This window comes from Ursus maritimus, unplaced genomic scaffold (genome assembly GCF_017311325.1).
Source record: "Ursus maritimus isolate PB19 unplaced genomic scaffold, ASM1731132v1 scaffold_34, whole genome shotgun sequence".
Lineage (NCBI taxonomy): Eukaryota > Metazoa > Chordata > Mammalia > Carnivora > Ursidae > Ursus > Ursus maritimus.
In genome coordinates, this window is record NW_024426008.1 from 25,589,220 (window position 1) to 25,615,046 (window position 25,827).

A 25,827-nucleotide genomic window follows, 5' to 3' on the forward strand; every position below is an offset into this window, starting at 1 on the left:
AGCTTAAGAGGTTTTTTTAAGCCATTTTATTGATATTTGGGGAAATTAGTTGGAGCTTTTGGATGGACCAAGAAAATATTACTGTTTTTCCCATTTAGAATGGTGGATTTCCAATATCCCAATATTTGCTATTCCACAGGTTTTAAAACACAGAAAGCCTGTTCGAGGAGCTGTGGTAATTGGCATCTTAGGTACATAATCCCCTCCCATCCCCAGCACGCATGTGAGTTCTGTGTCTGTGATTGCACCATGTGCATCTTGTCCTCTTTCCCATCCCGCACCGCCAGGGTTGTGCCCGCGACTTGCACGCCGTCACCGACCACTGCATTCTGAATTGAGATTTCCTGTGTGTCAGTCTGTCCAGTCCTTCTTGGACCTCACTGAATCATCAGGTCCGTGGACACTTTCCCGCTCAGCACGTCCCTGCTCTGTCACCCAGCTTCAGTCTCATGGTCCTTCATCACAATGACTTCCTTATAAGTAACCTTACCTCCCTTCACACCAGCCTCCCAAGGGAGTCAGGAGTTAGTTGTCAACTAGGTTGACAGTTGACAACTATGAGTTAGTTGTCAGACAGGAAGTACTCAGGACCACTCACCTGGTATCATTACACGGTCTACTCAGTCACTGTCACCTCTTGCTGGTCCTAATCTGCATCTCTTTTCGTGTACTTGTCTAGCTTACCTGTCTTCCTGAGTCTGCGCCCAGATGGCCACCAGTTGCTGGGAAGGAGCAGAAGACCATGCTAACTGGTCTCGTGACCACAGATCTCGAATGTGTAATCCACTTTGCATGGCAGTCCCACCACACTTCCTTTACATGTTTGCTTCCCACTCCCCAGACCGTGTTCGTGTCACCCTCCTTGGTCTGTCTATACTCACAGGCATTCTTGGTACTAATAACAGGAAACCCTACTTCAGGGAGCTGAAACACTAAGAAAGTGCCAAGTAATCATCACAGGAAGTTGCAAAGTAAGGCAGTGTGGGCATTGCTAAGTTCGGCAGCCCAGTGATGTCTTTGCGGTGTGCCATCTTTAGTTGGGAGACTGCCCTTGCCGGCTTCCATCATGGTCAGGTGTGGCTATCGTTGCTCTGGGTGTCACACACGGACATGACTGTATCCTGGGAGAATACCTGTTTATTCCTGGATGCCTTGATTCCCAAGAGGACAGACTTTCCCAGAAGACCCCTGCCGGTTAATTGGAAAAGGCTGGGGTCAGCCTTGGGGGGTAGACGTCCAAAAGTGGTTGGCTGCAGCCGAGCCCCACCTTCCTCCTGCATTTCTGCTACTTCACTCACGGCACTGGGCATCTCCCAGGTCTTGCCGACGCTCTCTATTCCTTTCTATTCTAACCAGTCTCCCGAGGTGATCTCATGCAGGCCCTGGCTCTAAATGCCATCGGTGTGATAGCGATTGTTAATAAGCATTAGACAGCATATCCGGTCACATTCTTGACTGCTCCACTTGTGTACGTAAAAGACTTACACTTAACAGGGCCTGAGCATACCCCACCGCTTCCTGTCTCCCTGGTGTCACTGAGTGCTTCTCTTGTGCTCCAGTCAGACAACCAGGTTATAGATTGATTTCCCTTTCTCCCCATGTCTTTTTCATTAGTGTTGGACGCTTGCACCAAATTCCCCTGCCCCACCCCTCTATGCTGACCTTGTTCCATCCAAGCCGCCATCATATGGCTTGGAGGACACCAATAGCCTCCTCCCGGGCACCCTGCTTTGGTCATGCCCCTGTAATCTGTTCTCTGCCAAGCTTAAAAAACATCTCTTAAAATGCAAATCAGATTATGTCACCTTCTGCTCAGAGCCCTCCAGCATGTTTGCATCATCCATAGAGTAAGATGTAAACCTGTACTGCGTGTGTATGATCTGAATGCTGCCTATCCAACCCCGTTCCTTGCACTCCCGTCACATTCCTCCTCTTGTGTTCCTACAGTGGCCTCGTACCTCTTCCTTGAATGTGCTGAGCGTGGCTGTACCGTAGGGCCTTCACATGGCTGGTGTCGTCACTGGGTGTCCTCCCTGATCTTCGTGTGGCTGCCTTGTTAGCATTCAGACACGGGTTTCACTTTTATCCAACAGGTGCTCCCTAGCCACTCAATCTAAATTAGACATCTTGTGCTTATCTCACAAGCTGCTCCCCTGCCCTCATTAAATTCTCTCCATGACACTTGTTCTGTCTTGTCCCTGCGCTTGTTTATTGCCCCTTTTCTTTCCTCTCTGCTTCTAAGATGTAAGTTTTTTAAGGTCGGGAATCTGTCTGGTTCACCACTGTTTGTTCAGCACCTGGGACGGCAGCTGGCATGTAGTAGGTCACTAAAGCAATACATTTGAGATTGAACAATGGATCTTATTTGCAAAAACTACAACAGATAAACTCCCATTTGGCTTCCCCTATTATTGAGAAAGAGGAAAACAAAACTACTAGTTACGTTATTGTGTCCTTCATGACTTGGGAAACATATGATAGAAATTGACTCTGGCTATCCTAAAAGAAAAGGACATTTATTGTAAGGTTCCCAGAATCAGTAGATGGCTAGAGAACAAGGCTTAGAACACAAGCCAGAACGTAAAAGCCCTGGAATCAGGTAGCCCACACTGATTGGCAGAGTGTGGCAGGGATCAGAGTATAAGCACAAGGATTATCAGGTCTGCACCTCACTGCCCCTGCGTTGCCTATAAGTCCACGAAGTCTTCATATCACAAGGCCACCCATTCAGAACGCCTGGTGCTGAGAAATCACATCCTCTGGACCAGACCTCACTTGGATGCCTGCCCAGCTGTGCTAGGACAGAGAGAAGGAGGATCTGGCCCCCTAGCCTCCATTGGAGGGATTTTCTACTGTCCCAGGCTGCATACCAGTAGGGGGTCTCCAAAAGCAAGGATTTGAATGGGGCAGCCAAAACATGACAGATATTGAAAGCATTTGGGAACTTGTTTTGAAATTCCTTTCCAAGCCTGTTGGAGCCCTACTACAAATAGTGTGAAACATACCTACCTTCTTCGTCTTAGCTCATCATGACTATACCTTGTCCTCAAACCCATATCTTCACTATAGAAGGATGATCCCACACCACTCTTTTCAGAGGATGCTCTCAGATGCTCAGTGGTTTCCTGTCACCCTCAGAGTAAACCCTGGGGCCCTCCAGGGGACTGGGTCTGGCTCTTCTCCTCTTGGGCTGTCTTTGCTGCCACTTGCATATCCTGACTCTGTGCTCTAGCTGTCTGGTCTCCTTGTGCTCCTCTGTGGATCAGACATGGTCTCCAGAAGACCCGTGTGCTGGTGCACTCCCCACTTCCTCCTGGTCTTGGCTCCAGGGTCCCCTCCTCAGGGCCCCTCCCTGGCCATGCTAAGCTGTGCATCCCACACCCCAACACTCTACCGTTCTACCGTTTGACGGGATGGATTTGTTTGCTTGCTGTGGGCTTCCCAACAATAGTGTAAGATCCAGGAGGCAGGGGCTTTGTTTATTTCACAGCTGTTATCTATGTGCCTAGGGCAGGAAGCTACAATAAGTACTTATTGAATGAGTGAACACATGTGTTGTCATCTTGGAAATTACACTATTACAGTGTCATATTACCTATGCATTGCAGAATATTTTAGAAATACAGCAAGGCTGTATGAATGAAAAAAATGAAAGAAAAAGAGCTATCATCTGACTCACAGAGACAGCTTTCTGGGCCCGTTTGGTATGTGTATATGCCTACGTACGGTATTACGTACTGATAATAGACACAACACCTTTTATTTTCTAAAATAAGCCATCAGTTCATTTCATAAGTTGCTCTTTGTACTTTCTTACCACATAGTAGATAAGAATCAGGCAGAAGTAAGTTTGAATCATATTTCTACAACCTAGCTTTAAGTGATTAAAGCTCTCCGAGCCTTAGAGCAGGATGTGAGCAGGAGTCAGGGGTCCATGTTGGGACGGACGGTGCTGGAGGTTCTGAGTAGAGGCTCGTAGAGCTCCATGAGCTTGAATGTGTCATGGCTGCTGTCAGGGTGGGGCAGTTGTAGTTCCACTGGGGACAACCTTCTGTTTAGTCCCATGTTTAATCATGTCAGTTCCCGAGACTGGATCTAGAGGTGCATTTTACGATCCTAAACTCAAATCCTATGGGAAGTAAGCCGGTTGTGGGATCTAGTCGATGAACCTGGTGTAAGAAAAGCAGCTGACCACTGCGACATGGCGTCTTTGTTTTGACCTAACGCTAAACTGGTATTGGAATTTAATATTCAGAAATTAATGAAGGGTGAATTGAAATAAATTCTCTCTAGTACTTCTCTTTGCACTTGGAACTGAAAATCTGATGCCTTTGCCCTCATGGCAGGTCTCTGCCGCACATCTTGTCTCTCTGGTTGTGGGGTGCGGTGCTGTGCTGAGCCTTGACTCCCCTAAGGGGCACTCATGTTTTGTTTAATTTTGTAATTAGAAAGTAGTTCACAAACAGAAGCACTTCCAAACTGGAGTCGAATGTTGACATAAAAATATTTTCTATTTAGGGTGACCATGTGCTACTGGTAGAAATCTGAGATGGCTCATCGATCGTGTGTGGTTTTTGTATCATAATGCCCCATGGTTCAGTAACTTCCATTCTGATGGCTCTTGCTCACACTATCAGTGTTAACTGAGCCAGGCAAACCAAACAGGGCACATCCTTTTCATAAAGTTAGAAATGACAAAGTTTATTAGCCGGGGGAGTAGTGGGCAATTACCTCTATTTCTGCCATCGGTCTTTGATTTCTGCAGACTGATTGCAGCAGAGGAAAATGGGCCAGATAATTTCTCACCAAACAGGTTTCCTAAAGATAAGATTTCAGTAGGCAAGAGCGAATTAAATAATATATTTGTGTGACTATTTAAGAGTGCCCCTTTCAACAAACGGTGTTGGGAAAACTGACTTCCACATGCAGAAGAATGAAATTGGATCCTTACCTTACACCATATATAAAAATTAGCTCAAAATGGATCAAAGACCTTAATGTAAGAGTTGAAACTACAAAAACTTAGAAGAAAACAGTAGAAAAACTTTATGACATTGGATTTGGCAATGATTTCTTGGATATGACACCAAAAGCATAGGCAACATAAGAAAAAAAATGTAATTCATCAAAATGAAAAACTTTCATGCTTCAAAGGACAGTCAGCAGAGTGAAAAGGCAGTCCACAGAATGGGAGGAAATATTTGCAAATTGTGTATCTGATAAGCGATTATTATCTGGAATATATGCAGAATCCCTGCAACTCAATGCCAAAAAGCAACCCAATTAAAAAATGGGCAAAGGACTTAAATAGATGTTTCTCTGGAGAAGATACACAAATGGCCAATAAGCAAATGAAAAGAAGTTCAGCATGACTAGTTGTCAGGAAAATCAAAAACCACAGTGAGATACCACTTCACACCCATTAGGATGGTTGCCATCAAATCTTCCTCCCCCACCCCACCAAAATAAAACACCCCTGAGAAGAGCACATGTTCGTGAGAATGTGGAGAAACTGGAATCCTTGTGCCCTGTTGATAAGAATGTGAAATGGTGCAGCTAGTGGAAAAAGTATGGCTATTCCTCAAAAAAAAAAAAAAAAAAAAAACAGATTTTCTTTATGAGCTAACAACTGCACCTCTGGGTATCTACCCAAAAGAACAGAAAGCAGGGTCCCAAAGAGATACTTGTACACACATGTGCATGGCAGCATTCCTAATAGCCGAAAGGTGGGAGCCACCCAAGGGACCATCCCCGGGTCAGTGACTAGATCAAACTCTGTCTTCCTACGGTGGAAGGAAGGAGATGCTGACGCCCTACAGTAGGACGAACCTGGAGGATAAGATGCCTCGTGCAGTAAGCCACACACAAAAGGACGAGTACCATATGGCCCACATATGTGAGGTTCCTAGGGTGGATGGCTTGTGATGTCAGTCTTCAGTGTTAGCTGGTGAGCCAAGGTGAGAATTTTCCTAGATCCTCTGATGCATTGTTTTCCAGCAAAAACAGAAGGCTCTCTTCAGCAGCCCTCACTTCGGTCCTGTCCTCCAGTGGACCACTCTGGTACGCATCCATTTCACCAAGCGGGGCTTGACTTAGATGCTCATCGGCTCAGGGAATGGATGTGTTTCATGGTCTTTGTTTCATCGCTGTTGCTTTCTGTAATTTCTACAAAATCCTCATTCCTGGAGGATGATGCTGTGGATGAAATGATGGGATGAATGGGTGTGAGCTGTATGGACCTGCAATACTCCATGGTTCCAGTTGAGTAGAAAGTCTGACGCTAACAAGGATCGTTGAGGGTCACATTTGCTAATTTTGGCCAATCTACATCAAACTTTTCACGGAACACAAAAGAGAATCATTTCCTAATGTTGTGCTAATCATGAATACTATCTCCATGAGTTCTTCCGTCTCATGAAAATTCTCATCAGCTCCAGGAGGAAATAGAGCTCTCTGGGTTGTATTTATATCTCTGTCCTAATCAGCTGCCATTGGGAACACCATAAATAACTTGTCTTTTCCCCTGTATCTCGTCCCATAGGTTCTCAGACCTGTCTTTACTACGCTGAGCAACATCACTGTTTATAGTTCGATTTAAATTTGTCAGTGCTTCATTTTTTCAGACACACGTTTTCTGCCGTATCAAGTAAAACACTTGCAAATTCACCATCTCTCACTGCTTGGGCACTTAATAAACTGTATTTTGCAGAAGCAGTGCTCATTGATGTTCAAACCCAGTCCCTATTGAAAATAGCAGTCCTTTCCAATTCATTGAGGTTTGCGTGTGTCTGTTTGTTTTTCCAAATCACCCCCATTTCCTAAATAACTGCTCGTGGTTCTTAATGTAGTTGCTTAATAATAGCATCTTAAGCTGTGTTCCTCCAATGCAGGCGTGCTTCGTGTGTTGAAAATGTAGGGATATATTTCATTACTGAAGGGAAATATGCTTTCTGGAACTTGTGATCTTTATTTTTCACTTTGCCACTTTGAATTGAGACGTGGATAAGAGAAGATTTTGCTTTCCTTTTCGAGTTGTTGAACAGAAAGCAGAGCTTGTCCATCTCAAGCCCTGCAGGAAGCGGGGGGGTGCAGGTGCGGCCAGCTAGAGCCCTTGCATCTGCAGGGGCCTTCCAGGTGGAAATGAGTTTTGGGCAGAAATCGTCCACCCACTTTTTAAATGTTGGTAACTCATACAGAAAAAAAAAAAAAAATCTAAACTTTGTGGGCCAAACAAAACATGGTGAGTGTTTGGATGGCAGGCCGTCCGTGTGCTCTCTCTGCAGCCCACCAGTCGCTGCTCCCCTGCTTCCTGGCCCAGCAGCCATCCCTGAGGATGAGATTTAGATGAACCCTAACGTTGCAGCCACTTCCATGTTCTTGTTGGTAGAAATGGAGGCTTCCAAATAAGAATATTACCTGCTTTTGTCTAGCTTTCTTTTTAAGGAGATCCTGGCCTTGTCGCTAGAACGTAATGGAGGGGAGGGGAGGTGGGTGATTCGTGCTGGTGTTGAAAGCATACGCGCCACCAGGACAGAGCCTGTTTTCACCAGTAATTACCTGATTTCCTGTTTATTAAATTAAAATTAGTGTGCAGTTCATTTACCGTCAGTGATTTCTTTAAAAAGCACATGGTGAGTTGAATGTCTCAGTCTCTGACAAGTTTTATCTAAACTGAAAGTGAGGTGCCCAGCCATAAGGACCGGTCATCCCTCCAGTGAACGGGCTGAGGGACGGTGCTACTTGCCCACCGCTGTGCATTGTGTGGCCCTGGATGTGGTCATGCTTGTGGATTCGATTCAAGAACACGCCAGCTGTGTTGCAAGGAGTAAGCAGTGCCAGAATCTCTTTTAACAGTTACAGAAGATACGCACGTTCTTTTTTGGGTAGTATTAATTTTTTAAAAAAGATTTTATGTATTTATTTGATAGCATGAGAGAGAGAGAGAAAGCAGGAGCAAGGGTGCAGGCACAGGGAGAGGGAGGAGCAGACTCTGACTCAGACTCCCTGAGCAGGGAGTCCGACATGGGGGCTCCATCCCAAGACCCTGGGATCATAACCCGACCTGAAGGCAGACATTTAACTGACTGGGCCACCCAGACGCCCTGGGTAGTGTTAATTTGATAAACTAATTAGATTCTGCTTTGAAGTAGTTTTCCAGTTACTAATCTTGACATAAAAACTTCTGGCCCCCAAGAAGTGAAACATTGAAATGTTAAGACTGAAAGGTATGAAATCATTGCCTGCTTTCCCCCCATTCTCTCTGCAGGGGGAACACAGCGCCTGCCACGCGCAATCGGCATGTCCCTGGCCAAAGAGCTCATCTTCTCTGCACGTGTGCTCGATGGCCAAGAAGCCAAAGCCGTGGGCTTGATCAGCCATGTTCTAGAGCAGAACCAGGAGGGGGATGCTGCCTACTGCAAGGCCTTGGACCTCGCAAGAGAGTTTTTACCTCAGGTATTGCTAATTACATTTTCTTTTTTTCTCTGTTTAAATAGTTTTGTAGCAAATTGACAGAACAGTCTCACATACCTATGATGTGCTTGTCTTGTTTTCCAAGCAGAAAAGTCCATGGTAGCCCTACAGCCGCAAACAGTAAATTAGATTAACATGAAGGGCCTTCAGAATTAGAATTGAAGATTGAAAGATGGTCAGGGGCCCATGCTGTAGCCAGGCTCTGATAATACATGACGCCCACATTGGCACGTGAGGCAGTTTCCTGGGGACGAACATCGTTAGCCGTCTGAGCCTCCTGATCTGAGCTGTGCATGTGGAGAGAAACAGCCATGGATGGGCTGTCACGTTGAGTCAGCCCCAAGCTGAAGCCCACGGAGACATGGTGCTGGGGAGGCCAGAGGCGGTTACCCCAGCATGGGCTCTCGTGCCACAGCTGGGTTTGAGGTGACCTGCCTGCGCAGCAGCCATGGTGTGTCTCCTTGCGCTCGTCTCTTGCTTTTTGTTTTTTTTATTTGAGAGAGAGAGCACAAGCAGGGAGAGGGGAGAGAAGGAGGGAGTGAGAGAGGAAGAAGCAGACGCTCTGCAGAGCAGGAAGCTTGGTGCGGGACTCGATCCCAGGACCCTGTGATCATGACCTGAGCCAAAGGCAGACTGAGCCCCCCAGGCTCCCCTCCTTGTGTTCGTTTTTATGGTGGTGTCAGCACTTTTTAACTCCTTTGTGCACAGTATTCTTCCCCACATTGAAACTTTCAAGTCTGGAATACGCTGTGCATTTACTCACAAATGACAGTTCTTATGAGCAACGTTAGCAGTGGTGCGTCATGGGGCCTGTTCCAGGGGCTTCTTTGTTCTCTCTTTTTGGTGTATTTTCCAGATATTCCTTTCTTCTGAATTCACAGGTTAGAAGACTTTTGCTATGCAAGTAACGAGTGATTTGTCTTTATCCCTAGTGGAGTTTTAGGTTTTGTTACTCCCTCACCAGTACTGGAATCAGAGTTACTTCCTCTCGAAATCTACTGTTTGATGCTAACAGGACTCGTAACCTGTTTGGGGGCTACGGATCCTTCTGGGAATCTCATGAAACCTCTTTCTAGAAAAATGCATATGCTCTCCACATTTGTTCGGAGCTTTGCATGCAGTTTCAGAAGGTGGTGTTGGAGTTCCCAGTGTCCAGACAAGAGCCCGGGTCGCTGGGACTCACCTGTCCCCTGATTGCTGACAGGCGGGGCCTCACGGTGGAGTCAGTTTCTAGGACTACCCTGCCTGCTGTTGATACTTCAGTCCTTCTCACTTAGCTAGCTATATGCTCTTAGGACACAGCTCTTACATGCTCCCCATGTAAATAACACAGAGCCCTATGCTCTGAATTGATGGAGAGAGCAAATAGAAAAGATTTTTAGCGTTTTAAGGAAAAACAAAGAGGCTCTCACTGAAACTTTGGTGTTTATATTTCCCCAAAATGTTACAGTAACATCTCCCTAAAGAGAGGTTAAAGGTATAAGTATCAGGAGAAGCAGTAGTTTAACTAAATATTGGCTTAATGACTTCCTTTGACTTAGAACTCTAAGACCAGTGCAGGTCTGCATTGAAACAAGGGGTGTGTTTAAGAAAAGTCGTGGCACCCTTCCAGTTCTGACAACCATAGCCTCTTCTGGTTTTTGAACAGGAGTGCTCAGCTCCCTGCTACAGAGCTGCACCCCTGGGCGCCTCTGTGCTTCAGCGCTCTTTCTCCTGTGGCCCTCAGTGCCCACGCCTCCCCACCTGCCACCTGACAGCCAGCGGCACTCCACCAATGGGCGAGCCAGGTGTCCCTACTGCCCGTCCCTTTTGTCTGGAAGACATGCCTCTGAGAACATTAACCCCTAAACCTTTCCCCCAGGGCAAGGGAGATGCTGAATGGTTCAGAAGATGTGTGACTGTACAATATGCAACTTACAGAACAGAATTCGAGGGGCGGTAGTCTTTATTTCTAGTTTCTGTCACGGAATGATTACTCTTCCAGGTATTAGAAAACGTCCAGAAAATTCGTATTTCCATCTGATTTCTGTGTTGGATGTTACTTCCGTTTTCCTGTTCGACAAGAAAATGTTGGTCCAGGAGAAGAGGTGTTGGTTTTATATTTTGAAAGAGGCCAGTTAAATAAGCATTGCTTGTACTAGCATTTCCATTTTCCTGTTTTTCCAGTTTTGTAAGCCTTGCTGCCCAGTGCAGCCCAGGCATCCCTCAGGAGCAGGTCTCAGACTGCTACATTTTCACGAGGGGCTGGGGATTTGTGCGCACACGGAAGTTGGACAAGCACCATGTCTGGGTCCGCTGGTGGATACAAGGGAATAGAGGAGACTCTCACTGAGAGGAGCACTCTGTTTAAAAAAACAAAACAAAAAAAGCCTGATGATCTTGAAAACATGGTTCTAGTGTGTGTTCCACACCTGTGGATCCTATTTCAAGAATTCTAACAAAGATATTTGTCTGAGCCTCGAAAACCTGTGGCCTTGAAAAAGATTTCTAATAAGCTCTGACTTAGGAAGACAATGTAGATGGATTAGAGCTGATAATTGAAGCCCCTGCATGGGAAAAATGGCATTTTTCATGCCATCAGGCATTTATTCATTCATTCATTGGAGTCCTCTGTTGTTTTTGTTATTGAGAGCCTGTTTTCATTTTAATCCAAAAGACACTTGGAAAGATACCATTGAATTCTAACTCATGACCCATAAAGAGTTTTTAGGAATTTAAAATGGGACTAAACAATTAAATTCTATCTGGAGCATTGTGGTTTTCAAAGACGACAGAAGTCATGTTCTCCTTCTCCCAGAGGACACCCAGTTCCTTCCTCTGTGACCCTCGCATATCCTGAAGGACTTCTCTGGGCTGTGAGCTTTTGTGTGGTGTGGGAGCACTGGCTGGAGGGCACATCTTTACCCATACATCATCATTGTGCTTCGTTCTGGAAGCCCACGGAGGACAGGTACAGAGCCAGTGTCTGTAACAGATGCTGACAGGAGCGTTCGCCTTATGGCCAGCCCGGGCTCCTGTTGGGCCACTCACCGGTGTGGTATCACGCCAAGCACGTCATCTCCTTTTCTCTACTTCACTTCTAGGGAGATTTGCTGGAGAATGGTCAGCCCTCTCCTGGGCACATGCTGACCTGCAATCATGCAGAGTTGCCAGTGCAGTAGAGTTTTAGACCTTGCAAGGCCTGAAGAAGTTCCCATTAACTGTCTTACAGCTTTTGTTGCTACTTTGCCATAGTTCCAGCAATGGGAATTTCTGAATTTTACTGAGATGTACAACTTAATTTGCATAAATGGTAATTAAAATCTATTTCTTTAATTGAATTTTAGGGACCTGTTGCAATGAGAGTGGCAAAATTAGCAATTAATCAAGGGATGGAGGTGAGTGCCTTAATACTTGAGTTTGTTGTTGGAGGACGTAGTGGGGATTTAATTTAATTTTAATATATTTTTTAATGTTCTAAAATCCAGCTGTTTCAATACTACTATTACTGCAAGCTACTGAGGGTTATTTTTCGGTTTGTTTTTTGTTTTTAGCTACATTACTGATTTCATTCTGCTTAAGCTGTTGTTGATTCAGTATCTTAATCACAGAACTCGGGAATTTCACTGATGTCCTGCAGCTTATGACGTGCTCACTGTTTTTGCCATTCAACTAATAGTTTTTTTGGCTAGTAGTTTATAGAAAAGCAAAAGAAAAGGTCATTCTGTGTATTCCCAACACCAGTTTTGCATTATAAAAAAAAATTCTCAGGAGAACTTCCAGGCTCAAAGCTGAGCCAGGCTCTCTCCACCTTTACTTCTCAGTGTGCTTTGTGCAGGGAGCCCACATTAATGAGGCAAGTTTTTAGGGTGTCCTGGGGTTACCCTGGGGAGTTGACTTCGAAGAAGTGGGGGCCCCAGGCCAGGAGGGAAGTAGGCAGGGCAAGGGAGCAATGCAGGCGCCTGTGTACATTGGGCTTTCATTACCCCAGTTATGTTTTGGTTAAATTATGGAATTTTGAAGAAAGATACTTCTTCCTTTCAGACTCAGAGGCCACCATATCTTCATGGGCTTTGTAGCAATAAAAAGAGATTGAATTTGTTAGCAATAAACATAGTTTTAAAAATTTACAAAGTAGTTGAATAGTTTTTAAAAATTCTTGCATAATTATAACAATACTAACAGCAAATTCCTTATATGATCCCTACTACATGCCAGGCCATATATAGGTGCTTTATAAAGGCTTCGTCTAGATTACCCCCATTTGGTAGATAATACAGCTAGTCTCTCGTTCGGATGAGCCTCTCTGAGGCACAAAGAGTGTAACTACCTTAGCCAAGGTTACACAGCTCCCACATGGTAGAGGCAGAATTTGAACCCAGGCAGCCTGGTTCCAGACTTCTCTTGCTTCCGATTTGCTTTTGGAGAAACGTTACTGGTTTAAATTTTATTGAGTGTTCCATATTTTAAAAAGTAATTCCTGCTGAAATTTAATTATGTTTTTATCCCCAGGTTGATTTAGTAACAGGATTAGCCATAGAAGAAGCTTGTTATGCTCAGGTATGTAATGCAACTACAAATTCAGCGAGGATACTTCTTAGAAATTACATGAACTTTCTATATAAGTCAAATGAATTACATATCTCTGAGCAAGATTACACTCATACCTCTTCTAAAATCATTCAAATGGGTTGGAATTAGTTGTTTTTGCTATTTGACTATTACCAGCTCTTATCACTGATTCTCTTCCATATATTAATGTCTCTTGTCTAAATAATTTTAAAAAGTCCTTATTAAGTTAGTACCATTCATGCTGTAGCTGTCTCTCTGGCTCATGTTGTATGTTATGGGTGTCGATTTGAACCCTCTCTCCAGTGTAGACGGGTGGGAGGAAAACAGTGGGGTGAATGTGGGCCTGCTGTGGAATATCAGTATTTGAGACTTATTGGTTCTGAGCCTTCCCTCCTGCCCAGTGAAAGTTCCCTAATTCAGTGTATACAGCTTTCTGTTTTGTACACAAATTAGTAGGACTTTGTATAGAGGAATAAGTCTCCCTTTTTTCTTTCCTTCCTTGTTCTCTGAAAGATGTAACTTCATTTAGGGCATCCAAAGTAGCAAAAGAATTTTGTTCTACCTTTTGTGAGAATTGGAAACTACTTGAGCTCCCATTTAAGCATGGCCGTGTCATGAATTAGGAGGGACAGCTAAAGTGTTCCTCTGTGCCTGGTCTGTGTGTTTAAATTGCCACCTGTTGTTGATGAGCACATGCCATGAATGAAGTAAATTACACACTTCTTACAAATGGACAGCCTTAGAGTCCAAAGAAAAATTTTAAAAGTATGTTTGGCCATAAATCACACCTTATGAAATGTGAAGGAACAGTAATCATAAGAAGCATTTTGTCAGACCCCAGGGGACTTAAACTAGAAATCATAACAGAAAGATAGCTGGGAAATCCCACCTATTAATGGTGGGATTAATCTTTTTAATGAAGATTAAACAACGTACTTTTAAATAACACGTGTCAAAGAACAAGTCTTAATAGGAATCAAATATTTTGAATTAAATCAAAATGAAAATACAACTATCAAAATTTGTAGGAATTTATTGAAGGCACTGCTTAGAGAGAGCAGCATTTTAGCATTGAATGCATATATGAGAGAAGAAAGATCTAAAATCAGTAATGAGTTTCCACTTCAGGAAAGTAGAAAAAGGAGAGCAAATAGAATTCAAAGTCAGCAGAAGAAAAGGAAAAATAAGCTTTAGAACAGAAACCAATGAAACTGGAAATAGAAAAACAAAAGAAAAAAACCCAACAAAACAAAACAAAAAAATTGGCTCTTTGTAAAGATCAATGAAGTTGACAGACTTTGAGGCATGCTAACCATGGAAAAGAGAAGATAAAAATCACCAATATCCAAAATGCAAGAAAGGCCATCCCTAATGATCCCATGGACATTGAGAGAATGATAAAGGGATACTGTGAACAACTCTACCTATAGATTTGATAACCTAGATGACATGGACCAATTCCTAGAAGACACAGCATACCAAAACTCATATAAGGACAAATAGATAATCTGAATAACCCCACATTTATTAAAGAAGTTAAATCAATAATTAATAAACTTCCAAAATAGGAAGCTCCAGGCTCAAATGGTTTCTCTGGTGAATTCTACCAAACATTTAAGGAAGAAAACATATCAGCTTTTAGTGATCTTTTCCAGAAAGCAGAAGCAGAAGGAACCCTTCCTAACTCATTCTGGGTCGGTATTATCCTGCTACCAAAACCCAACATTATAAGAAAGGAAAACCACAGACCATTATCTATCATAAATGTGGATGTAAAAATTCTCATTAAAATATTATCAAGTCAGATCCAACAATGTATAAAAAGAATGTGTAGAAACAATTTCAGATTGTCTGATGTGTATAAAATGTATGTATACAATGTATAAAAAGAACCAAATGGAATTTTTTTGGTAGATAGGCAAGCCAGGTTTGACACTCAGAAAGCACTGTAATCCATCACACCAACAGATTAAACAGGGAAATCAGATGATCCTATCAGTAGATCCCAGAAAAAGCATTTGATAAAATCCAACACCCATTCGTAATAAAAACTCAGCAAACTGTGATGGGAGATTCCTTACCTGATAAGAACTTCTATAAAAGAACCTACAGCTAGCATCATACTTAATGGCCAAGAACAGAGCAAGGACATCCTCTCTCACTTCTCCTTTTCAACATCTACTAGAAATCTTAGCTAATGTAATAAGACAAGAAAAAGAGATAAAAGGTATACAGATTGGGAAGGAAGAAATAAAACTTTATAGAAGATGTGATTGTCCATGTAGAAAATCTCAAAGAATCAACAACAAAAAAACACTGAGAAGCAGTTAGAACAAGGTTGCATGATACAAGGTTAATAAAGAAAAGTCAGTTGCTTCCCTGTATGCAGCAATGAAGAATTGGAATTTGAAATTAAAGGCATAACATGATTTTCATTAGTACAAAAAATACAGAACGCTTAAGTATAAATCTACAAAAAAATGTACAAGATTTATAGGAGGAGAACTACAGTTTTGGTGAAAGAAATGGAGATCTAAGTAAATGGACAGATAAACCATGTTCATGGATAACTCAGTATTACTAAGAAGTCATTTCTTCTCAGTTTTATTTAGAGAGTCAGTACAATCCCAGTAAAAATCTCAGCATGTTACTTGATCTGTATCGACAAACCAATTCTGAAGTTCATATGGAAAGTCTAAAGACTTAGATTAGCCAATCCGGTAATGCAGAAGAACAAAGTTGGAGGATTGACACTACCCAACTCCAAGACTTACTATGAAGCTACAGTAATCAAGACAGTGTGGGGTTGACAAAGAAACAGACAACTGGATCAGTGGAACAGAATAGGGAGCCCAGAAGTAGATTCATATAAAATAGTCATATAAGTAGACTCACAGAAAATAAACTGGCCTTTGACAAAGGAGCAGAGGCAATTCAGTGGGGAAAAGATAGTCCTCAAAACAAGTAGTACTGAAACCTCTGGGCATTCAGCAACAAATAAGTGAACTTAAACACTGATGTTATACCCCACACAAAAATGAACTCAAACTGTGCCACAGACCTAATGTAAAACTTCTTGAAGATCACCTAGAAAACGTAGACGTCCTTGGGTTTGGCAATGACTTCTTTAAGATATAACACCAAAAGTATAATCTATGAAAGAAAAAAACTGATGTTTTACTTCATTAAAATTAACAACTTCCACTCTGCGAAAGACATTGTGAACAGGATGAAAAGAGAAGGCACAGGCAGGGAAGGGATCTTTGCGGTATACATCTGATAAAGGACCTGTATCTAAAACAGACAGGGGACTTGCAAACTCAACAATAAGAAAACACCCATTAGGGGCGCCTGGGTAGCGCAGTCATTAAGCATCTGCCTTTGGCTCAGGGCGTGATCCTGGCGTTCCAGGATCAAGTCCCACATCGGGCTCCTCCACTGGGAGCCTGCTTCTTCCTCTCCCACTCCCCTGCTGTGTTCCCTCTCTCGCTGGCTGTCTCTCTGTCACATAAATAAATAAAATCTTAAAAAAAAAAAAAAGAAAGAAAACACCCATTAAAAAGTGGGTGTAAGATCTGAACAGACACCTCACCAAAGTAGACACACAGATGGCAAGTAAGCAAAGGAAATGTGCTCCACATCATACGTCGTTAAGAAATGCAAATACAAATAAGATACGAATTTGCCCATTTCCTGCAAAGCTAAGCATAATCTTAGCACATGATCCAGCAATTGTACCTCTATTTACCCAAGTGTGTTGAAAACTTATGTCTACACAAAAGTCTGCATGTGGTGTTTTAGGAGCTTTATTCATAACTGCCAAACTTTGAAGCAACCAAGATGTATAGTGAATGGAGAAACTAAGGCACATCCATACCGTGGAGTTTTGTTCAGCAATAAAAGGAAATAAGCTATCCTGCCACAAAAAGACACGAAAGAACCTCAGATGCATACGGCTAAGTGAAGGATTTCTATCTGAAAAGGTTGTGTACTATAGGATTCCAACTATCTGACATTCTGGAAAAGGCAGCAAGGGGCAGGGATGAGTAGATGGAACATAAAGGATGCTTAGGGCAGGGAAGCTATTCTGTAGGACACTCTGGTGGTGGATACATGACATTATGCATTTGTCAAAATCCATGATACATACAACACAGTGAACCCTGTGTGGACTATGGGCTTTACTTAATAACAATGTATCGATATTGGTTCATCAGTTGTAACAAATGTACTGCACTGATGCAGATGTTAATAATGGGGAGAGCCTTGGGGGCTTGAGGGAATCAATGGGAACTCTGAACTTGCTGCTCAGTTTTTTGTAAACCTAAAATTGTCTAAAAAATAAAGTCTGTTGGTTTTTTAAGTACATTTGAAATGGAGGGAAAATTGTATTTGGAATTAGAATGTAAATTTGGTAACATAATTAGAATTGTTCAAATGATGAGTAGATTTCAAAATTTAGATTGCCTTCTAGTTGTTTTTTTTTAATAAAGCTTGTTAAACTTCTATAGTTGTTTTTACTTTTTGGTATAGGTAACATAATGTTTTGTTTCTCTAGACTATTCCAACAAAAGACAGGCTTGAAGGTCTTCTTGCTTTTAAAGAGAAAAGGTCCCCTCGCTATAAAGGAGAATAGAAGACACAGAAATCTTTCAAATGCCAGTGTAATAAATGTACTTCTGGAAGTATCTTTCAGATCCACATATGCCTCAGCGCCTGGAATCCCAATGACCAAAGTGAAGAGCAAGTTCTCTGTATAGTGAATTAAGCATCTGGAGTGGACCCATCTGTGTACTTTGTTCATATGTGCATCTTGTCATATTCATTCAGATTTATAAAGCTCGTAGTGTATACTGTCAAAAACAGATTCAAAATTAGGTACACATTTTTAAATATTTCCTGCATATGAGCTTTCTGTTCTTAATTTTTTTAATGTGAATAATTTATATATTGCACATTCTAGGAAATAATATTGACTGTATGTCTACTGTGCTGCAATACAAAATAAAATTATTTCTATATACCAAAAATGTGAAGTCATACCAAATAAAGTTTCTAAGGGATTATACATTACATCCACACATACGTACATCTCAGATTGAACAAGGAATTGATAGATTCTCTGAAAATTACCAAATATAAATAAAATTGGTGAAAAGAAAACTTGGAAATTTTTCTCTTACCCGGTTCTCTTTGAACTGAATAAATCATTGCATGTTGATTTTAGAAGCCAACTTTCCATGCCAATTCTGTCAGCTGACCGCTGTAGTCTTAGAATACAGTGTAGACGTTGGGAAATGAGCCCACTCAGTGACTGGGGCCGAAGGCCTCCTGAGGCCAGCAGGAGGCCTGGAGCGGGTGTGCTTGTAAGATGTCCAGCACGTGGCCTGGCCTGTTGACCTAACTCCCGAAGAAGGTGGTGCTGCCGGGGTTGGGCCGTCAAAACGGCTTGGGCCCCGTGGATTCGGAGCGAAGTGCAGCCTGCTGTTTCCTGCCCCCAGCGTTTGCGCCTGGTTTTGGTAAAGAAGGGAGGTGAACACAGCCCCCCGTCTTGCTCTTCTAACCCCTGGCCAGGAAAAGTGACTAGAAGGGGCTCGGGGGCACGTCTGAGTTGATAGCCTCGCCTGGGGAGGGGACAGATAGGAAGTGTGCGGGACATAGCTGTGGGATTCAGTGTGGTGTGCGGAGACCTTTACAGCTCTCTGAACAGATTTGAACTGACTTTATTTTGTATATTATCAAATCAGACTGCTCTCTGAGGCTGTGTCCAGGGCTGAGTCTGGCAGCGCTGGAGAAGCCCTGCTTTTCTGGGACCTGTACCTCCTTGTGGGCTGTGGGGGTGCCCGCTAACCTCCGAACAGTACAGCAGCTGTGCTTTGTTGCAGGAAAGCAACATTTGGCATGTTGGGTGACTGCCTGTTCTGTGCATTCCCACACTCAGCACTGTGGCCTCCTTGCTCTTGGAAAGCACACAGACTTTAAATTTTTAAAATCACTGAAATTTTCATTTTTTTGCTTTGGGAAATTGAGCTCTCAGTCTCCCTTTGAAACACCTTGAAAGAGGCAAGCGTGGACTTGCCGTCTGTGGATGCCCACTGTGCCGGGGGGTGGCCGTCGTCATCACCTTTGTGGCAGACGCTGCAGATTTATGGCCAGGGCTCAGCAGAGTGGCCTCCTGTGGAAGGGTCTTATTAAAGTCCACGTTCGGCTCTGCTGATTTGATCTTGGTGAGGCTCACGCTCTGTTTTCTGACAAACTTGTGCCGTTCATTTCATGCAGGACGATTTGCAAGTAAAGTGCTGGCCCCTGTTTTCACAGTCCTGTAAAGATTTCAGGGCCGTTTTGTTCTGTCTGGACACATTCAAATGTCACTTCATTTTCACCGCGTGGGAAATAATTATGTTAATGAGGAAAATATTAACCGTGTGCTGAATGACTTGTCTTTCCTCACGGACGCATAATCTGTTGCTGATTGAGCGCCATTGAATTTCCTGCAAGTTCTGATTAAGTCACTGGAGTGTATCCAAAAGCAAAGACATCTTCCCGTTGTGACTTCTGAGATTACGGACTTCTGCATGAGAGCGAGGGGAAAGTGCCCAGCGATCTGGGACCAGAAGGGCTGTGATAGTGGTCCAAGGAAGGCTCAGATTTTCTTGACTCATTTCTGTGATTTAGAACATCATTTCAAGTTCATGTTGTGTTCAATAAAAAGTAGATGGTTTTCCTTAGTCCTTTTTTTTTTTCTCCTCTCGTCTGGCTGTCAAAAACCTGGCTTGTCACTGAGTGTCACTTTCCTGGCCACACCTTGCAGAGAGCTCTGTCGGTGGACCGGAACAGTGGGGTGTCACTCGCGGGTGATGTGCTCAGCAGCAGATGGTTATGTGTGATGTGGGCTTGTCCCTAGCTGGCCTGGCCATTGACCCTTTCCCTGCCTTGACCACAACTGTCTCTCTGGTGATAGGTCCTGTAATCGCTCTGATCTGGGGTCCAGAAATCCTGGCAGGCAGACGCTCTTTAATATTTAATCATGCCGCTATTTCTCCGTCTACCCACTGAGTTAAATATTAACGTCTGTCCGTCAGCATTATTGGGCTTTATCAAAACAGCAACGGCATTGTTTACTTATATTAAAGAATAATTGTACATTTGTCACAAAAGGAAAAACTACAGCATTTTATAGTTACTGGGTAATATTTTGGCAAAACGAGAGCCGCTTTTCTGCATAGGTGACACGGGCTCCAGATTGTATTTGGGGGTGTTTGGGGTGTTAGGGATTGAACCCTCTGCTCAAAATACCTATGGGTCTCAAGCCCTAAAACCCACCGTCTCCAATACCGTCCTTTGGGCTTCCAGAGTCCTACTCTTCGGGAGCCTTCCAGAATCCAGCTGCCCCTTAGAGGGATGGCTCCCAGTCCTCAAGCCCTTGGTGTGCGGCCTTTGTTTTTCAGATGAATCCTCAAGGCAGTGTGAGAGCAGGGCGCCTGACGGGGAGAATCGAGGACGCCGAGGACAGCCCAACACACATCAGGTGGTCGGGGCCGGGCCTTGTGGCCCCCGTGCACGCAGCGCGAGCCTCGGGAGGCAAGGTAGGAGGACGGCCGTCCTCAGTGAGAGCGGACTGTTCCCTGGGGGCAGCAGAGTGAGCTCAGGGCCACCAGCGTGTCAGTCCCTTTGGAAACACTGTGCCCTGCAGTCTGTTTCAGTTCAAGGGGACATGTACAAGATCACAGAAGGTAGGAATATGGGTAAGAGGAGAGAACTCGGGCTGGTTGTCGGGAGAATGGCGCCTTTTGGGAGGCCCCGATCATCTCCAGCTGTTCCCGTGCTGTTGCATGCGGTCTTGGGAGCACCCCAAGGGGAGAGGCCCTGGCGACTCAGGGCGGAATCTGGAGTGCAGAGTGGTTGCAGGAGGGCAGTGGGGCCGGAAGCCACGCCTGGGGCCGTTGACCTGGCCATACCGGTCAGCCCACAGACAGCTGGTAGGTGCATGTGCGTGCGTGTGCGTGCGTGTGTGTGTGTGAGCCTCTTCCTTGATTGGTTCGGTTTTTCTTCATGACTTGGGAGATACTAAAACTGTGCACATCAAACAGTCTGAGGACAGCAGGCTGTCTGCCCGCTCCGTGCTGCATCCACATCCAGTACTCAGAGACCTTAGCGAGTGGGTTTGTCAGCTGATCAGCTAAGAAACTGGAAGGCTGCACTGGGGCAGGCGTTCTGTTCAGATCCCCGAGGTTTCATCTCTGCACCCTGGGTACACAGGGCCAGCCTTGGCAGCTGTGAGCAAGGCGTCACCTCCCTCTAACCAGCTCCCGGAGTGTGAGTTTGAGGTTGGTGGTGATACTCATCAGAAAAGGAAGCCTGTGTGGGTCAAGAGCACCCTGTACTTTGGGGGCAGTGTCGTGAGTGTCTTGGTCTCTTCTGTGCTGGTCAGACTCACCCAGAGTCTTGCATTCAGTTCCAATTTGGTCAGGGAGTCACTCTGCTTTTCTGGAAAGCACACGGGAGTTCTTTGACCAGATTTCTTCTGAAATCAGTGATGAGACCAACCTCAGGCAAAGCATCTCATGCCTCTGAGCCTGTTCGTTCATCTGTAGAGGAATCCAGTCGCTGCTCCTATCAGTTGCAAGGACAGATTGAACATGTCTGTGCAGAAAGGCTTTGTGGGCAGGAGAACCGTCTTCCACAGATGTGGTGGTGTTTTGTTTGCTTCACTTTTCAGAAGAGAAGGGCTGGGACAGGGGAGGAGGTTCGGGGGTGCGTTCAGAAACCTGGCTTTTACCCAGGGCAAGAAGAGTGGGGGAGAGCAGGTAGCTAGCTGCCTTAAGTTAGAACCGCAGCGTGATACTGGGGCCTCACAGGCTGCCACGGGCCAGAGCAGCCACGCCTGCCCCCGGCCCCAGTAACATTCCGCTGGCTGCCCTGTGCTGTCCACACACTGACCTGAGGACTGTCCTCAGTAGGGGAAGCTGCTAGGCCCTCCCAGCTCCAGCCGCTGAAGCCAAAGCAGAAGCAGGGCCGTGGGCACACAAGGTGGGGCAGAGGACAGCTCTCCTAACTCGGCCGTGCTCTGTCCCCGGAGTCCCCCAGATGGTGCCCCTTCCGCTCTGGCGTGGGCTGGGGGGATGTGAGATACCCAGCTACCAGGGCTGCTCGCTGGCGGGCCGGGTCAGAGGAGGCACAGAGAGCTTATCTGCTCAGGTGGGTGTGTAGCTGAGAACCGCTCAGACCCTCAAGCACTAGTTCCTCTAGTAGTTCAAGAAAAGGGACCATCATGCCCAAATGCTCTGTTCGCAGTGCCAGCTTTCAGGGCTGGGGAGGGACAGAGCCCTGAGAAAGGCAGCCCCCTTCTCATGTCCTGTTGGCTCTGCCCTGGCTGCCACAGAGGAGATGCTGGAGGCTCTGGCCGCCGCTGCGGGCATGCGTGGCCAGCCCAGGAGCAGGGCAGGCTTCCTGCACGGCCACGCAGTGCACCCGTTTCACAGAGTGGGGTTGGACGCTACCAGTGAGAGAAGCAGTGGAATCACCGTGGCATCTGGCAACGGCTTGGGGCTGGACTCCCGTCGCGGTGATGTCTACAGGCAGAGGGTTCAGAGGAATTTGAAGATGGGCAAGTGCCCTCTCCTGACCTTTTCAAAAATAGTCAGATCACTTTCACTTCCAGCCTCCAAGCCCAGCTGAATGAAACCTTTGTGCCGTTTACAGAAAGTGAAGCATGGATTGGCCAGAGAAGTTCAGACTCCTCACAGCCTCTCTTGGATTGAGTCACATTTCTTTTGAGCTGTCTTTTAACACTTCCAGAAACACACACTTTTTATGAAGCTTAGAACTTGCTCACAAGTGGCCCAAACTTGAGCGCTTTAAAAATACAAGGAATGTGCGATGTGCCACATAAGACAGGAAGTGACAGCCCTCAGCTGACTTGGTGGACAGGTATTCGGATGACTGGAGAGCTGTGGTTGGTGTAGTTCTCGGGGGTTCTCTTGGACGCTGGCACACAGCATGAAAAGGCACTTTCGCTCTGGTCCTCGTGGGAGTGTGTGCGTGGTGTGCGACAGTCAAACCACTCTTCTCAAAAGACGACAGTTTTATCCCGCCTGTCCACGGTGCTGTATTCCTGAGTTCAGGTAGAGCATGTGACCCCTCACACACTCTGCGCGTATTTGAACGTGTTTGCACATGTAGATGGGAACATTGGGGTTGAATTGCCCGTAAAACTCAACAGAGCTGACAGTTTTAATTGCATCCAGTGTCCCCCAGGGATAAGCTAGTCTTGGAAAGTGAACATGAGGAGGAGTGTCATGGTGAAAGGAGCCAGGGAAAGGAGCTCAGTCCTGGCCTGGGACAGGTCCTCCCTCTCTTGCCCCATGACCTCCAGCAGATGCAGAAGAAAGCCCACATCTATAAGAAAAAGACCTCATCTTGAATGTTTGTCACACATGAGAACAGAGTTCCCCAAAGCTGCTGGCACCTGGAGAAGTTATGTTTAGAATGCATTTTGGGGCTCTATTTCATAACGTTTGAATTGATTCTGGGTTTGGAGCCAAATCAGAATTGAAGAAAAGGACACCCTTGTGACTTTGGTGGGTTTTTTGTCTTACTTTTTTTTTTTTAATACATAATTTATGTACCATAGAAGTCACCCTTTAAACTGTACAATTCAGTGGTCTTGGTATATTCACAGCGTTGTATAGCCCTGGCCACTATTTAATTCTAGAATATTTTCACCAGCCCCAAAAGAAGCCCCAAACTCAATAGCAGTCTCTCCGATTGCCCTTCCCGCCAACCTCTGGTGACCACTGATCTACCTTCTGTCTCTGGATTTGCCTATTTTAGACATTTCGTATAAATAGGTTTATACAGTAGGTGACCTTTTGTGTCTGGCTTTTTTCATTCACTGTAATGTTTTCAGGGTTCATCCCTGTGTAGTATGCATCAATACTTCGTCCTTTTTTATGGCTGAAAATACTCCACTGTGTGTACACACCACATTGCGTTTATCCATTCATCAGTTGGCGAACTTTTAGCTTGTTCCCAGTGTTGGGCTGTTAGAAATGACGCCGCTATGAACGTGCATGCACAGTATTTCTGGGGGTTTATATTACCGTTTCTCTCAGGCTTTCACCCAGGAGTGGAATTACTGGGCTATACGACCACTTTATGTTTAACTTTTGAAGGAACTGCGAAACTGGTTTCCAAAGTGGCTGCACCATATTACAGTCCCATCAGCACCATACGAAGGTTCTACTTTCCCAGCACCCTCACCAGCGCTTGTCATGGACTCTTATTTTGATCATAGCCATCCGGTAGGTGTGAAGTGGCACCTCACTGTGCTCTCAGTTTGCATTTCCGTAATGGCTAATGATGTTGAAGATCTTCGTGTGTGCTTTTTGGTCATTTGTATATCTTTTTTGGAGAAAATATCCATTCAAACCCTTTGCCCATTTTTAATTGGGTTGCCATTTTATTATTAAGTTGTCACTGCTCCTTATTTATCCTGGCTACAAGTCGATCTGGATACAAGTGTCTTACTGGATATGTGATTTATAAATCTTTTCTCTTGTGGGTTGTCTTTTCGGTCCTTTGATGGTGTCCTTTGAAATGCTGAAGTTTTAGATTTTGATGAAGTTAAGTTTATTTTTTCCTTTATTTACTGTGCTTTTGGTGTCATATCTAAGAAACCATTGCCTAACCCAAAGTGATAAAGATGTATTTTTGTCTAAGTGTTCTATAGTTTAGCTCTTACATTTAGATTTTTTATCTGTTTTGGTTAATTTTTGTATATGGTGTGAGGTAGGATCCAACTTTTTTCTTTTGCATGTTGATATCCAGTTGTCCCAGCACTCTTTATTGAAAAGACTGTTCTTTCTTCTATTGTATTTTCCTGGTAACCTTGTCAAAAAGGTTACTTTTTAAATTCTTCTTTCTACTCCATTGTCCATCTTTATGCCAGCATCTGTTGATTTGAAGATGCAGTAGTTATTTTTTATTATACCAATATGTTATTACACTAATTGATTTTCAGATATTAGACCAACCTTGCATTCCTGGGATAAATTGCTTGGTCATGGTGTATCCTCCTTTTTGCTGGATGTGGCTTGCTAATGTTATGTTCAGGATTTATGCGTTTATGTTTAGAATAAATATTAATGTGTAGTTTTTCTTTCTTGTGATGTCTTTCTTTGGTTTGGGTATCAGGATAATACTGGTTTCATGGAATGATTTAGGAAGTGTTCGCTTCTTTTTTTGAGAAAAAAGTTTGTGTATGGGGCACCTGGGTGGTGCAGTCGTTAAGTGTCTGCCTTCAGCTCAGGACGTGATCCCAGCATTCTGGGATCAAGCCCCACATCGGGCTCCTCTGCTGGGAACCTGTTTCTTCCTCTCCCACTCCCTCTGCTTGTGTTCCCTCTCGCTGGCTGTCTCTCTCTCTCTGTCAAATAAATAAAATCTTAAAAAAAAAAAAAGAAAAAAGTTTGTGTAGGATTGTTGCTAATTCTACATAATCATTTGGTAAAGTTTATTAGTGAAACCATCTGGACCTGGGCTTTTCTATGTTGGAAATGCTTTGATTGTTAATTCACCCTCTTGTTTTACCTCTATACAGATCTTCTATTTCTTTTTCCGTCAGCTTTAATACTTTGTTTCTTTTTAGAAATTGTAAATTTCATCCAGGGTCTGTAATTTCACATACAGGTGTTCATAGTCCTTATTTCTATAAGGTCAGTAGTAGTTTTCCCCTCTTTCATTCCTGATTTTAGTATTTCAGGCTTCTCTTTTTTCCATTGCCCATCCAGCTTAGTTTCGCCT

At 44.2% G+C, this 25,827-nt stretch overlaps 1 protein-coding gene across 10 annotated transcripts in view; it reads left to right on the top strand.

Moving 5' to 3' along the window:
• The window catches only part of AUH (AU RNA binding methylglutaconyl-CoA hydratase), a 234,780-nt gene that overhangs the window by 150,007 nt on the left and 58,946 nt on the right, over positions 1–25,827 (top strand). For 7 of the 10 annotated variants that reach the window (XM_040620327.1, XM_040620325.1, XM_040620326.1 and 4 more), the window contains 4 exons: positions 8,267–8,454; positions 11,799–11,849; positions 12,964–13,011; positions 20,472–20,609. In XM_040620327.1, coding sequence (XP_040476261.1) covers positions 8,267–8,454; positions 11,799–11,849; positions 12,964–13,011; positions 20,472–20,609 — 425 coding nt within the window. Of the gene's footprint in view, positions 1–8,266; positions 8,455–11,798; positions 11,850–12,963; positions 13,012–17,581; positions 19,745–20,471; positions 20,610–25,827 lie in introns of those variants that run through there. The other 3 variants (XM_040620330.1, XM_040620329.1, XM_040620331.1) reach the window with 2 other exon arrangements.